General features: G+C 32.1%; 1 protein-coding gene and 1 long non-coding RNA gene across 6 annotated transcripts; one reads left to right on the forward strand and one right to left on the reverse strand.

The window, feature by feature from the left end:
• The first annotated feature begins 254 nt into the window (after positions 1–254).
• LOC130626196 (synaptotagmin-4-like) lies at positions 255–16828 on the forward strand. 4 transcript variants are annotated; one of them, XM_057441302.1, is made up of 4 exons: positions 255–920; positions 11910–12973; positions 13155–13266; positions 14494–16828. In XM_057441302.1, the coding sequence occupies exons 2-4, from the start codon at positions 11936–11938 to the stop codon at positions 14820–14822; spliced, it is 1479 nt and encodes a 492-aa protein (XP_057297285.1). In that variant the 5' UTR covers positions 255–920; positions 11910–11935; the 3' UTR covers positions 14823–16828. The 4 variants fall into 4 exon arrangements, with proteins under 4 accessions (XP_057297285.1, XP_057297283.1, XP_057297282.1 ...); XM_057441300.1 differs by having other exon boundaries at positions 275–4061; XM_057441299.1 differs by having other exon boundaries at positions 275–4056.
• On the reverse strand, positions 4047–7906 carry LOC130626198 (uncharacterized). 2 transcript variants are annotated; one of them, XR_008981823.1, is made up of 3 exons: positions 7818–7906; positions 5633–5778; positions 4047–5400 (listed from the first exon to the last, which is right to left on the reverse strand). It is a non-coding gene; the product is annotated as an uncharacterized LOC130626198 (long non-coding RNA). The 2 variants fall into 2 exon arrangements; XR_008981822.1 differs by having other exon boundaries at positions 7609–7856.
• Positions 16829–16847: the final 19 nt, after the last annotated feature.

A 16847-nucleotide genomic window follows, 5' to 3' on the forward strand; every position in this document is an offset into this window, starting at 1 on the left:
GGTGACCGGATTATGAACGCTGATATAATGGCTGGCCAGGCAGGCTGTGATTGGCATTTTCTTCGAACTTTTGTGAATTAAACATTCTCTGGAAGTTAGAACACCCCTAAAAACTAGACATGGCGGAAGAAAAAAGTCTCGACGTAATTCTTAGTATAAACTAATCTTGTAGTAAATACATTTCAGCATAATATACTTTGAAGTAACTAAATTTCACGGAACCTAAATTTTTCTTTTTGCGGGAATTAAGTTTGAAAAGTTATTAAACTTGCGAATCCCAAAATTTAGTATTTGCCGCGAAATTTCGTTTCATTTGAGAGCAACAACAACTTTGCCACCAGGGCTATTCGCTTGTCAGAAGTGATGACGAATGATATACAAGCGGTCGGCCCCGATTATATTTGTTCTATAAGTCTGGAATAATATTTGACTGTCATACATAAGCCGGCCTTCCCCGATTATGTGCGTTCTATAATAAGTGAGAAATAATAGAAAAATGCCATACATAAGCCGGTCGGCCCCGATTACGTTCGTTCTATAAGTTTCGAATAATATTTGACTGTGTCATACATAAGTCGGCCTGCCCCGATTATGTTCGTTCTATAATAAATGAGAAATAATATTGCACTGTCGTATATAAACTGGCCTGCCCTGATTATATGTCCCTTTTATAAGTGCCAAATAATATTTTTTGAGTAATAAGCCGGCCTGTCCTGATTATGTTGCCCTGATTATGTATTTTCTGCCCTGTTCTTAACCGGTGCAAGCTGCCGTACTTAATCAGGCCGATGTTCATTATCCGGGCAGAACAGGACCAAGATCTTGTATCAGAAACTGAAAGTGGAGCGGACGTACAAAATTCACGTTCCTGCTTGGGTTGTTGTAAACATTGAGTTTCTTTCCCATAGGATAAACACCAAGTATGATAACTATCTGTAAGATCCTATGAAGTACAATTAAAGTATAATATAGCATAATATAAATACGAGTTTTACAAAATCTAACAGTGAACGCATATACTGCTAGCTACATTATCTTCAAGATTTTAGCTAGCCAGATTTTTTTATCTAGGGCTGGTCTATGCGTGAGGTATAGTATAGTTAACATATATGTTTTAACTGTCAGGTTAGCAAAGCTTATAGATCTTGTAAAAGCGAAAAAACCAATAGCAGAATTTTAAAGATTCACTTGTGTTGTTCATCAAGGCTCAACCACACCAGGCATCCAACAAAATCCCCTATAGCTATAGTATTTAATGCTCCTTTTACGCAGACCCAATTAGGGCCCACGCTCTACTAGACAACTCCCGGCAACATCCAACGGCCCACACTAATGTTCCATCTCCCCAATTTCCCTCACATGGCTTGGGTTCCCGGGGCTATGGTAACATTCACTCGGCCATGTTGAATCGCCGTCAAGAGGAATGGAACCCCGGTCTCCCGCACAAAGTACGAGTGCTATAACCACTTATCTACAGCATCAGATTCCCCTGAATCAAGGATTGTAAGGTTTTTGCTCTTGCTTTGCGTTTCTTCTCATTAACTTTTTAGTTGGGTTATTATCTGGCTGACACTTAAATCTACCTTCTGCTGTCAACTAAACCATAGTCAGTTAAAAGAATACACCTCTTCACAGTGTCATTTAATCATACGCAAAATGGAGCTAAATGAACATTTAGCTCATGTTAATTGTGGTGACTGCAGTAATGTCTCGGTTGCCTTGTACTTACCAATGTTCTTAGGATCACATATAAGGAAACTTTACTTGAAACAATATTGGTCAATACAGGATGGGAGACTTGCCTCGCCTACCAGCTTTAAGATGCCTCGCTTATTAGGACAGGCCTATAAATACCTGTATATTACCCATTTCAAGTTTGGCTCTGCAAACAACCAGTTAGAGCTAAAGATTCCCACCCGCCCTCCCTATACTATTCATAATGCTGTGTAGGGTTTGCCAAACTAACAACAATTTTGTTTTGTTTTATGTGATGTCACTCGGTCAACCAATGCGGAGTATCATTGCCTCATCACCACATAGCGTTCGTCACCGCAACCATTGTTAAAGACACAGTTATCCGAGTTCAGTATATGACTGGTTTAAAATGGCTTATCGCTCACGCATCAACAAAGATGGAGACACTTGCTCTAGCTGCACGGTTTCCTTGAACAACTATTTGGCTAGCAGTGTTGTCAAGGTTTTAGTCCAGCAGTGGGAGCAAGAGTCCTGGCTAATTACACATTGCGCGTTTTAACTGATGGGGATGTCGGGCTTCCTAAGTCAGCCAGAAGTTTGGACAGATACACGTGTGTGGCCTGTTGATTATATCATTACTTGATATTATTACTGTATGCTATTATTAATTTATAATATTATTATTATTTATATTGAAGAATAGAAGAGAATAATGAGATGTGAGGAAGTAATGCCGTGGGAGACATTCACAATTGCAGTGCAGCCAAGATGTGCATGTCATTGTGTGTGTGTCATACCATTAAAGTGCATTATGACGAAGAGAATAATGAGATATGCCGTGGTAGACATTCAAGCTTGTCGTACCATTGAAGTGCATATGTAATGCCGTGGGAGACATTCAAGCTTGTCGTTCCATTGAAGTGCATTATGATGAAATGATGATGAAATGCCGTGGTAGACATTCAAGCTTGTCGTACCATTGAAGTGCATTGTGACAGGAGAATAATGAGATATGCCGTGGGAGACATTCAAGCTTGTCGTACCATTGAAGTGCATATGATGAAATTAATGCCGTGGGGGACATTCAAGCTTGTCCTACCATTGAAGTGCATTATGATGAAATGCCGTGGGAGACACTCACAATGGAGTGCAGCCTAGATTGCATGTCATTGGGAGTGGGTCATACCATTGAAGTGCATTATGATGAAGAGAAGAACGAGATATGTCATGGGAGACACTCACAACGGAGTGCAGCCAAGATGTACGTGTCATTGTGAGTGTCTCATACCATTTAAGTGCATATGCTGGGGTTAGTGCTGTTTTTGTATCTGCACATGTATCTGTCCTGCCTGTTATTGTTTAATCTTATTGCCTGGCATCCCAATCCATGCCCCAAATATACAATTGCGTTACAATGCGAAGGATGTTGTATAAATTTATTTCATAATACAATGTTCTCTACTATTATGATGTGTTTTTACTGAGGAACCCGGACAATTAACTCACGTTGCTATAGTATCCAAATTAAATATGGCTACCTATGGTAGGTAAACAAAGCTAGCCACAGTCTAAAGTACTGAATAAGTTAGTAGATTTGATGCAATTTTACTTGTAATAACCATGTCAATTAATCGCTGTTCGTTACGATCCTGTTTTACCATTTATGTCGAAGTTTGTTAGATCTTCTTTTCCTATAAGACTGTATATATAGCTATATTCTGTATAACTTTTAAAGCAGCACAAGAATAATTATTGCTATATAATGTATTAAAACAACACAAGAAAAATTCTAGCTGCATAACTAAAAACAAATTTCTGAGCAAACAAGCATTTTTATCTGCATTTTATTTAGTGGGACAAATTATTATTATTTTTTTCCTTTGCAATGGGAAAATATGCTTGTCATAACGCCCTCCTTTTTTGTTATTCTATTTTATTTTTAACTATACATTCTCGATAAAATTATTTTTATTTTGGCAACCGACCAACCATAAAAGGTACTATCGACTTTGCCCAAATATCAACTAATGAAATTAGAGTCGCCTAATACTTTCTTGACACCGCTTGATTCACAAAGGATTAAAATGTATTATATAGCTAGCTTTATGACAAAGAATTGAACCAACAAATGTTAATTTATTCTTTTTTCTTAGGTTTTTAATTTAATTGATAAACTAACAAGTCTTTGTTGTCCTACAATAGAAGTGATCTATCATGGACGCCATGGTGTAATGTTTAATTTTAGTAGTTCACAAAACATTATCGTGAAGTCCACGATTGTTATAATATTATGCATCATGGGCAATCATGGTTTGTGCGTAACATTGAATAAACACAAACATGTCAACAAACCTTTTTACGGTACTGTAAGTCTATTTTTGTTAATATGGCTGTCCATAGCCCAAATAGTCTATACCTAACCTAATTAGCCAATGCAAAAAACATTTAATGTATATATTATTTACTATTCCTGCAAAGTACAAAGATGACTTTTTGAGTAAGCTGGCGTGTCTAATTTGCAGTTGTCTCTGACTGTTATATATATAGAGACATACTTTTCAAAAACTATTTCTGGTCATAGTAAAAAGATCTCTCAATTGCAGCACCAACATGTTGCTCCATTAAAGCAGTATGTGATAGTTATACCTAATAGCAAAATCCATCAGGTTTGAAATAAAAGTTTTTGTTACTTTTCAATGCACCAATCATTTCAAAAACTGAATAACTATCCTCTTTTCATCTCGGAAACTGCACATGCAATTCTTGAATTAACAAGTGTGGCGTAGAGATTTTTACAGCAAAAATGTATGGCAAAAATGTGAATAGCCAGCGAGCAATAGGGACTTAATTGTTGAGAGTCATGTAAACTAAAAGGTTTGAGTAGTATATGTTCCATATGGTCTAAAAAATATATTCCAATTGGTCTGCTAGCTTAAAATCACTTAAAACACCCAGAAAAAACACTACTGTGAAATGATGGCGTTTCACAGACAGTCAGAAATGCATCGTAAATAAGAGTTCCCAAATTCTTAAATGCTCTTTGACATTGTGGGGAATTCTTCACAACTTTATAGGCCTTCACTTTCCCAATGTCCTGAATGGAGGCCAACAATAGCAGCTGACATTTCACTTCCAATTGAGTCATAAATATCTGTGATGCTCAGAACATTCTTCTTATTTTTTGTGCCAATCATAAAATCGATGCTGATTTTGATTTAACATTTAAAATACAGCGCATGCAATGGTACGTCGCCATCCACTGTATAAATGCAAGCAAATTCAAGGCTGGATTCTTGCACATGTTTGTATAGTTTGTAACCACTCTGATGTTTATTGGTTTTCTTTTCCCTATAGAAGCAGCCTGTAGTATCATCCAATACTTGATATAAAAATATGTCAGCAAGTTAATAAATTTAAGCTATTTCTTCTGTGAAGTTACGTTGTATGATTGTATGCATATTTAGCCTTGATACTTACTTCCTCTAGCCCTATCACAACCCGATCTTCTTGTCGCTTGAGGTTGATTAACGCTTTCTTTAGTCTTGCTCATTAACAGCAGTTTTTATTGACTTTCATGGTCTTTTATTGTGCATACCTTTTCGAATGTGCATAAATACAGTAGTAGTCTTTATGGTACACCAGGCTCTTAAAATTGACATTGTGCTTATGTGTTTTTTGTAATAGTGAACATCACCTCTCGTTTTGCTAAAAATCAGGAAATGAATTGGTTGCATTACTGTCAGTAAATTTATCTTTTCTTACTGTTTGAGATCTATAACAACGAAGAATATCGTATATTTTCCGGTATATAACCCGCACATCGTATAACCCACAGCTTAGCTTTTGTAGGGAGTTATAAACTAGATGCTATCAGATAGCCTGCACCTTTGCATAACCCGCATCATGTTAAAAAAATATTCAGCGTATTTGTACTTACCCTAATCATTTCATAAGCATGTGCGTATGTTCTGTTTTTTCATGCTGTAGACAAGTGGGGGATGTTTAAACTCGTGAACACTAAACATGAGAACCGAGTGTCTGAACTAGCGACTCTCTCAGTCTTAGCTTCCTTCTCGCCGACTGCTAAAATAAAGTTAATTTAAGTTTTTTTGGCATAAAAATAAACAACCTAATAATTATCACAAATTGTCTGTAACAGCGATGTACGGAACGTTCTTTTCTAATGTTTACATTATTTTGTTATCCATTTATATCTCAGCAATCACAGTGTGGATGATAAAATGAATGGTGGCAATTAGAAGAGAGTTGCGTGTGTCTTTTTAATTGTAATTTATATTTATTTTTGATATTTTCAGTGACCACCTGTTGCTTGAAGGTAGCGAAGATAAAGAAAGAAAATTATCATCAATATTTAATTTTAACATTTTTCAATATTTTTAACAGGAATTAATAATTACGTCCTGAGCACTAGGTTGTGAAATACATGCGAATTAAACAAAAAAATGATACCTGTTATATTGCTCTATTACCAGAAACAAATCATTTCAATGTGCTCAATGTGATTGCAAAGATATAAATAGATTAGAATTACATTCAACACAAAAGAAAAATGATCTCCAAAATTGTGTTTCAGAGAGAGCTTGTAATATTAGCAATGGCAAGCAATAGAAAGTTAAAGAAAGCAATTTCACTGTGGAAAAAAAATTAAATCATGTAGTTGAAGTAAGATTACGTAGATATAGGATCGCGCATGCAGTTATATTAATGTACACATTTTATCCCGTTGGTACTATTTTCTTCATTGAATTTATAAACTTTAAATTTCACAATAAATGATAGAAAATACAAAACTTATCACATAACCCGCACCACAATATAACCCGCACTAACAGTGGAAGTTGTAAAAATCAACTTATAACCCGCGGGTTATATATCGGAAAATACGGTAAACAATGAACAGTGAACATTTTTTATATTTGGTGGTCATACATGCAACTACTTCTAATGGATAGATAAGAAACATATACCAGGATATCATGTTCTTGCTTGTCTAGTGGATAGCTCTGTGAAGCCAGGGAAAAGAACAAAAGTTTATTTGGTATGAGTCATGTTTTATTTAACTTTGAATCAGTTTTGACCTATGGCAAGTCATTATAAATCAACAAATGTGTATATTAGGTAATGGTCATAATACTTTCTTTTAAATCTATTATTATTCAGTTTTAAATCCTTGTCTCCTTTGATTTATTTTTCTTTTTTTTTAAGGTATCTTTTCACTTTAATAAGAACGCAGAACCATCTTTTTTAAACTGTTGTTTGTTTTTTATGTTCCTTTTAAGAGGGTGCTAATGAAGAAGTTAAATTCCTCCTCCAATAAAAGAAATTTTCACCAATACATTCAAAATGATTTTGCTAGTTTTATGATTGCAATTGTGTTTTTAATAAGAAGTTTCAAAAACAAGGGGGTTGTTTGAAAAGATTTTGTTCATGTTGTTTACAGATAATTAACACAGGCTTCCTATATTAATTTTTACTCTGACTTTTAACATGCAATGTTTTAGGAGAACCATAATGGTAATATAGTGATGTTTACTTCACTTTTGGGTTTACCATGTTGTAATGGATATTATATTAACTTTAAAAATGTTAGTCCTTGGAATATCTGGAGCTTTTTGTTAGAAAAAAATAAATCTAAATTATGGAATTTTATATACTTTAAATAAAGTCAATGTAAAATTAAGAATTTAAAATTGTGAAGTAATTTTGATATTATATGTTATTCAGGTTTAAAAATTATTTGTAAAATTTGATGGCCACCGTCTTAACGCAGTCAACAGGCATTTTTAAACTATAAGATAAAAAGTTTTCTTTTTTTGCCCGTATGACAAATTTTTTAACACAATGTTTATATACATGCATTAAATGCTTTATAGATATATTTTTTTTACTTACTCAGATTGATGTTACAACCATTATAGTTACTGTATAACAACAATTAGGTTGTATGGATAATACCACGTTAATTTTACTTAATTAGTCTCTAACGTCTTTATAACTAAAGATTTTTCAAAGTATATAATAACCTTAGTCAACTTTTTAAGCCATATTTCATTTAAGTAAAAAAACTTGTTATTTTACAGGAGGTTTTTACCACCACTTACTTGCAGCAATGATGCTCTTAAAAAGCTACACATTGTATTTTGTTTTCTTTGTTTAAATGTGTTTTTACTTCTCATTAAACTGAACTGGCTTGATCTCTTTTACTTTTGATTTCCTATGACAATGTTAATGAATTCATCTAATTAGGGTCTTTTGTGACAGTATTGTTATTGATGTCATAACAAATTACAATCAAATAAAAGACAACTTGTTCTTTCTTTAATTTTTGTTTCTCTGCCAAATTAAAACAATGATTTTTTAAAATGCTGAGAAACGGCACTGTGATTCTGGGTAACTACTATTAGTCAGTATTTTCAATACACAATAAATTTTACCAGAGATATTTTTTGTGACTTTTAACCTTAGATAATTTTATATTTATCATATTGTCTAGATACAATGTCAAAACAGTAAAGTAAAGTTCTGAGTAGATATATTTTTAACAAAAATTGAATCTGTACAGAACATATTTTGTATTGTTTTTAACATGAACTGTATGCGTTGGTGTTTTAATTTTTTTAAATTTTAATTTTACCTTCAAAAAGTTAAGACTGTTTTGTCCAGATGACAACAAACCAATGACAATTAAATTTCACCAAAGTTCATATAATATATAATGAAAGTGAAATGAAGTAAGTATTATTTTACCCAGGCTATGTTTGTTTTATTGATGTGCATAATTTGTTTGTTTCTCATGGTGAAAGTTTTTTCATTTTTATAAGTGCGAGGTTTAAGATTTCACCAGTCACCAGAGGGTATAATTTAAGCATTGTCAGTAGCTAATAAACAGCTATATTTCCCAATTGAAATTTGTCATAAATATTTCAACTTATTGATGAAGATAACGGAACTTATAATTCAGTTCATAGAAGTAGTAAAGAAAAAAGATTTAATTTCATTACCACAAACCACCTTAATGAAATTCTCATTTGGGATTTAACAGTTCCCAATTTTACAGAAAACAAATCCGATAAGACTTGCGTGAGAAATAGTTAATTAAACAGGTCACACATTTGTCATGTTTTTACAGAAAATTACTGAAGCTGAAGGCAATGTTAAGTAAGTTAAGTAAAAATTATCTGAGAAGTGTCAGCATATTTTATAGCAATAAACTAATTAAATTGGATGTCAAGGAAATTGGGCATATTGTCCAATTTCCTTGGCATGTCCAATTATCAATTTATACTAATTTCTTTATGGAGATCATTCAGATAATTCTGGAGATCATATGTATTTTAATCTTTATTGTCATACTTTTCTTTATGTTTTATTCACTATTTTTACACATACATCTCAGTAAACCATAGCAACGATTAAACTTATTTTTTTTCGCAAATTGTTTTTAAATCAGATTTCTACCTCCTTTTATAAATTTATTTTTGCTCTGTATTAATCTAATTGCTTTTAATGTTTGAGACTGATTCTAATATAATATTTTAGGACATACAGCAAAATTTTATATTTCACAGGTTTGTATAGCTGTTTTTTTTTTACAGTTTAGCTTAGGACTATTGTAAAGTAAAAGAATTTGCTATCACATTTTTACACAATTTAAAAACCTGCAATGAAAAAGGCTGCGCTGTTTGGTGTAAAATTTTCTCCATTGTTTATTATTGTCTTGTATTATATCTAACCCTTTGTGAGACTTGTTGAAGCCCCTGACCTTTCCCTTCTTCTTATTATTATTGAAGTTATTTCTCCAGGATAGCCTCTTCAGTTCCTACCGGTACTGCTATTAACAAGGATAAGGGTGCATTTGAAGCTGCTATTTAGCTATGAAAGCCTTGCAAACACAGCAATTGCTCCACTAGACAACTGCCTAAAATATCGAAAGTTAAAGAAAGCAATTTCACTGTGGAAAAAAAATTAAATCATGTAGTTGAAGTAAGATTACGTAGATATAGGATCACGCATGCAGTTATATGAATTATATATTAATTAAACTGCTATCCTATTGTAGGTTTTTACTCAATTTAAAAACCTGCAATGAAAAAGGTTATTGTCTTGTATTATATCTAACCCTTTGTGAGACTTGTTGAAGCCCCTGACCTTTCCCTTCTTATTATTATTGAAGTTATTTCTCCAGGATTGCATCTTCAGTTCCTACCGGTACTGCTATTAACAAGGATAAGGGTGCCTTTGAAGCTGCTATTTAGCTACGAAAACCTTGCAAACACAGCAATTGCTCAACTAGACAACTGCCTAAAATATCAATCCTATTCTCATTCTGAATGTTAAGCAGAAGGGAGGGATTCATACTTTTATAGTCTCTGGCATGACTTGGTCGAGGTTTGAACTCATGACCTTTTGCCTTTAAAGTGAACACTCTGCCACAAGGCTACCAGTCTCCTTCTTTTTTGGTTTGTTTCAAAATGTGTTATTAGTTTTCCTTAAATTGGGATATTATAAAAGCAATGAAATCTTTTATGTGGTGCACATAATTTTTCCTTGGTTTCAAATTTATGTCCAAAATTCTTGAGTTTCCGATACGTTATAAATTGTCTAACATTGTCTGAATAATAATATTTTATTATTTTATTTTGTCAGGTTTGAATTATATTTTTTTATTTCAAGAACAAAGGTTTATCATGTGTTAGACCATTGATCAATCCTTACCTATGTTTTTAGAGTTTTCTAAGTGAATTTTTTTTCTTTAATGCATAAACATCGACTAATACCAACGGAGAAACACAAATAAACGTTTCTAATTTTTTTCTACAACAGTAATAAATTTTCCCTGTCATGACAGGACAGTTATACCTTTCACCTCATAACAATGTGTAGTGTCAAAGTTTCTTTACTTCCTCAACAGATAAAATATTTTAAAATTAGTTAAAGTTAAAACTGTATCACAAGGCCACTTATCTGTATGAATGATATGGAAATTCGTAGCCATGAGAATAAACTAGTAAAGAATCTTCTAGAAAGTCTTAAAACAAAATGACAAAGTTCTTTAATTTTTAGTTAATTTAGGTTTCTTTTAATCCACTTTCTAATTAATATAAGTTATGTTTTGTATAAAATATTTGAGGCACCCACACGTTTTCTGATGAGAAGAAAATATGTCTGTTGTTGTTTATATATTAAACTGTTAATAAAATTTAAATAATATAAAATTTTACATAAAATATTTGTTAATTTAAAAAAATTATATATTCATTTATTTAGTGTTTACTTCTGATTTTCTGAACCTGTTGTTATATTTTGTTTTCTTCAGAAGGTGTTTCTAAACTTTTTTTGTGTTGATGCATAATTGCACATTGTGACTTGACCTTACACTTAAACCTTATTAAGTTTTTTTCATGTGTACCTACGCTTTTAACCACCCTCTGCTACGTACTTGATTAGTTGTAACTATGGAGGACTGGTAACTATGTAGAAATTATAAAAATAAGCCTTTAGTTTTATATTTAGTTGTGTGGTATTATAAAGTTTTGTTTGCAAAAAGCAACTTGGAAGGAGTGTCATATTATCATGTTGTGTAATGTTTTAAAATGTTGTCAGCTGGGAATACTCTTCACCGGATAAGCTTTTTTCTTTTATTGTTACTTGCTATTAAGCTAATTAATATAAATGATTGACAAGAGCTCCTAGGTAAAAACCAGGCTATTAATTAGTTTTACTCCTCTCAAGAGTAATCTTTTTTCTTTTCTGCAATATTCCTGTTGTTTCATGATAACATCAAGAAAAAGGTGTTGACATTTAGCTTTTATGATTTTTTGCAAGTCATTGTGTATGTGTTCCATTGTGTTTGTCTTGGTTGCAGAATGTTAAAAAAATTCTAATATGTTACTCAACTATAATTCTCTCTTATTAGTTATTATTGTTCTTACACTTTTTTGTACTTTATCTATTATTTTACACTTTTATTTTATTCTAATAGGTATCATTTTGGTGTATTTTTTCTATGTATTAGTACTTCAGACACTTCAAAGATACGTGGCTTAAGTGGGTCAATCCAGATGTATATAACATTTTAAAAAAAAGAAAATTGCTACATGTACCTTTTCATTGTTTTTATCTGCAGGCTAAATCCCTCGTGATTCAATTCTGTTGCCCTTGTGTTTGTTGATTTGAATTTTTTACTTGTTTAGAATGCTGCTATAAACAGTATGGTAATATGGTTAGTACAGTGGATAAAAGCTCTGCATCTGTGCATGATCTAACATTTATTCAGGTCCTTGCTTCAGTAGGTGTTGCAATATGTTTCATTACAACTATTGCACTGTTTTTAATAAAAATATTTCACAAGTTGGGAAGTTGCTGCAGAGACTTGTTCAGAAAGAGTGACAATGTACGCCCTGATGAGAACGAGAACAAATACCAACTTATGAAGAAACTTCCGATTTTGCGTCATGAACAACTTACGGGCGGTAAGGCGAGATACGAACCCCTACTACCTGGTAACAAATTTAAGCCAATGAGTCTGTCAATGGAAAGCCTAGATTCCTACAGAAATGCTCAATTTGAAATACCTGGCATGTTGTCTTGTCAAGCAATTCAACCATTTGACACCTCTTCAACTACTTCAGGCTACAGCACCAGTGGACTAAGTCATGCAGAAAGTATGGACACATGCTTGGATAACCGAGTATTTGTTGATGAATACATACAACCTCAGGAACGTGAAACATCTCACAGCATAACTCGGAAGGCTGTTTTAGTAAGCTCACTTCGAAAGCGAGAAAGTTTTGATGCCGATGGAGTTATGCCTGAGCTATACGAGACTGATATTAGACGAACACAGGGTTCTAGTTCACTTGGAAAAATTCGATTTTCCCTACAGTATGAAAACAAGATGAAACGAAAATTAATTATGACCTTGCATGATATTGTTGATTTGCAGTTTGGCAGAGGAACTGACCATGTAACACACCTGTATGTTTCTGCAGTACTACTGCCAGAAAGAGATTACCGATTTCAAACAAAAGAGTTGGCACGGATGCAAGAAATTAATATAAATGAGACTTTTACATTTCACTCGCGGCCACACAACAGGGACTTTGAATCAAGAACTGTACATTTAACAATAATGTATGTAGAAAAGTCTAGAAAGGAGTATGCCTATGGTGAATCCCGAATGGCTCTATTAAGCAATGAAATTTATAGTCAAGTTCCAACAGATATTACCGTTGGGATCAAAGGACCATCGCCTTATGTAAGTAATCTAGTATACTTTTTCTTTTCATACTTTTATTTCAACGATAACTTAAGAGAAATAATTTTGTCAGATGTTTAAAAGCCAAAAAGTCTAATTATGAAAATTTCTTCCCTTAAGAGATTTAAAATCATTACAATGGTTCATTATATCAGCAATTTAAAATTTGATTCTTGTTTAGAATGAAGTTGGCGATGCCCAAGTTGTACTTAGTTATTCAAGTGAACAAAACCGCCTGAATGTGATGGTCAAAACTGTCAAGTTTCACAACTCGGCCTTAGATCATTTAGCAGGTATTTATTTTATTTGAATTTTTGTTGTAGTTTTCCCTTTTTCCTTCTTAAGTAAATTTTGTTTATCTGTTTACATGATTATAATTAGTAGCTTACATTTATAATTGAAGATAGGTTTTAAGTCATCAATGTTTAAACATTTATACAACTTGTTTATTTTGATACTTTCATTAAACACCTTTGCTTTGTACTAAATTTTAACTAGTTTTTATTTGATTTAGGGCTTCTTTACTATAGACTAGTTGTTTGCCCGTTAAAATTTTTTTTGTGTGTAGCGTAAGCATAAAGTAGTGATTTATTCTGTTATAGGGGTTATGAGTCAGTAAATATTTATCGCCTTAGTTATTTCAAGAAAAAATATTCAATGTGTCCTTTATCACAGCTTGAAAATCACATAGAGACAGCCTAAAACGGCTATTATAGAGAAATTTTAATCTGAACTTTATGCTTTAAAAATGTATATAACACTTGAGTTAAAAAAATTAATATTTGTAAATGCACAGAATTCCAATTGCGAAATATTACACCTCTGTAAACATAATTTTCAACTACACAATGTTTGCTAATCGTGAAATTGCTATCTAGCTAAATTTTTATGTTGGTACCCCAAAACTGAACACAAATATATAACCATGTTACCTTAAATTCTTTATTATCAAAATTTTCAGGGAGATTGTCGAGAATCCCCAATTTTACACAGATAGAAACAGGGTTTCCACCAAGAGAAATGATTTTCTGTGATATTGATAAAAACTAGTGAGCCTCTTCCTTAGAGTTAAGCACCAAAATATCGTGTTGACACCTTTCTTCTCTGTTGTGTCAAAAATTTTATGCATTTGTTCTTTGGTGGACCAGATAGAATTTTTAGCACTATTTTGTGTTATATTGGTATCATTTATAATAACTAAAAACTGAAATGCAATGGTGTTAACTTCTAATATAAGGGTGCAATAATTAACATTTAAGAAAGTGTAATAAAGGGAACCATTTTAAAAAGGAAGTTTTGTAATCAAAAAAGCTATTAGAATTGTACCTATATAATTATAGTATTAACGCCTGGCCAACTTAATTTCATTACTTCATGTTAACAAAATGCACAAAATAGTTATGCAGGAAATAATGACAAGCCATTCTTTGTGGAATTTTCACAAGCTAAGAACTTGTTTTATTTATTTATTTATACTATTTATTAGTTTATTTATTTTCTTTATATTTCTACATTTTCAGGCATCCATATTAAAGCTCATCTTACACGTGTTGGAGGAGAAAAACTTGGTAAAAAGAAAAGTGTATCACGAAGTTTAGCAAGTTGTGTTACTAATTTAATCGAATTTCAGGACCATATGAGCTTCAATCTTGAGCCTGAAAACTACATGTTGTGTACATTAAAAATGAATGTTCACGGGAAGCATAAAATCATGCGGAAACATATTTCGCTTGGAAAAATACGTATTGGAGAAGGAAACCGGGATGATGGTGGGAAGGTGCATTGGAGAACTGTAATAAATTCAGAGGGTATCGGATGGACTATGTGGCATTCTATTTACAGCTCGTAGATGATTTGGTATTACTTGAATTAATCAGACTCTACAGAAGTAAATAAATAAATTCCTTAAATCTGATTATCACAACAACACATGCAACACTTACTATTTATTAGGATGTATATTTTGATGTATAGCATTTTCGATTTATATTCCACTCATAACATTTCATGACTGCTTCAGGTAAAAAAAGGAAAGCTGTTTATCTAAGTAGAAAACGTTAGGTTTGGTTATGTTGGATAAAAGACTTAGTTATCTTCAACTGATATTGCTAACTAACTTTTGTCATGGACCATAATATTATTAGAACATCCTTTTTTGTAAATAAAGTATATATTGTTGAAAATGTAACTAGATAGAAATGCACTAATGTTCGCGACAATGTGGCTGGCACACAAGTTAGTTGTTGTGTTTTTTCTTATGTTTATATTATTTTTTTATTATATATGTGATTTAAAAGTGGTTTGAGTAGAACTACAGTAATCCCTTGTTGGTAATTATATTGGTCCCTGCCTGTCTGTCTATTTGACTTGAATCAAAGATGGTAGCCGCTAGTAGTGATGGGTGAATTCTTGTGATTTTTTGCGGAAGGTAATAGCAATGGGTTTTTAATGGGGTTACGATTATTTCATAACTACAAGTCTTTCTTTGAATTAAACTTTTTCTTTCAGCACAGGCATTGACAATCATGTTTCAACACAATGTATTCATGATTTAAGCAAAACCAACGCATTCATTTTGTTTTACTTTCGATATAATATGGCAGAGGAATTGTTTTTTAAAGCAGCCATGTTTTATGTCTTGCCCCAAGACATGCATTCGTTGGTTAATTAATCTCAAAACAGTTTAAGTACTTCTAAAATAATTTACAGCATGTCAATGTACTGGTGGATAATTTTATTTTTTTGCAGCATATGTCAAAGTTTTTGATTAGGTCTTTCAAAACGAAATCTTCACGATGCTTTTTCTATGATACAAAAAGTACTTTGACCATATAGATTGTTTATTTCTTTATCGTTCTTCAAAAGTTTAACAAAAGCAAAATAGAGAACAATTGTATGGTACATTTAAAGCAATTTAAAACATTGTTATTCCAAGCAAACTATTCTCTCTATCTTTATTATCAGTTTGATAAATTTTAATAAACATTATTATTATTATTAATGTTTTTGTCTCTTCAAACTTAAAGCAGCGTATATTTATTTATATTTCATAAAATTGTTTTACGATAAACATACTTTTACTCCCAAACAAAACAAAAACAACTACAATTCAGATTGTGAAAAAGTTTAAATTGGAAATGTTTCGGTGTTTTACATTTAAACCGTTTGCAGTTTGCATGTGATTTTTCTTCTATGGTTCTCCTTGCTAAGTCCTGTAAGGAAACTTGTCACAGTTGATTCTCTTTTTAAACTTTGTTTGTCTATTACCAAAAGTTGATTTCGAGATTATTTCTAATATTATTTGTTTAAACAATGAACCAAAAGTTCTATGACAACTATGATCTTAAAATTAAATAAAAGTGGTTGTTCGACTAGACTTTAATTCCTTTAAACAGATTAAATTGTGGCCTCGTTTTAATGTTTGTGAATTTTAGTACAAGCTTTCTACCAACCTCTGTATCTTTTATTAACCTCTGTCTTCTATGATCCAATTTTTTTCTAATTGTATAATCCAAAAGGCTTTCCCGTGAGTGTCAAATTTACCTAGCCTGATCCTCACCTTCTAAAATTATAGGAAATTTTTATATTTATTCGGTGTTTACTTTGTTTAGTTTATACAGCTGATTTTTGTACTCTTTTGTTATGGTTTAGAAACATTTTTTGAAGAAAAAAGTCATGTTTATATAGTATATAGTATACTTATTAAGTTATTACTGTGTGTACATTTTATCAACATGTTACTATGTGCAAATTTTCTTCATACATACACTTATTTTTATGAAGATAATTTTTGTAAATCAGCCTGAAGAACGATAATAAAAATCATGCTCATATAATTGATATTGACTATTCTATTCCCCAGAAACTAGAATTT

Source organism: Hydractinia symbiolongicarpus, chromosome 14 (genome assembly GCF_029227915.1).
Source record: "Hydractinia symbiolongicarpus strain clone_291-10 chromosome 14, HSymV2.1, whole genome shotgun sequence".
NCBI classification, from domain to species: Eukaryota; Metazoa; Cnidaria; class Hydrozoa; order Anthoathecata; family Hydractiniidae; genus Hydractinia; species Hydractinia symbiolongicarpus.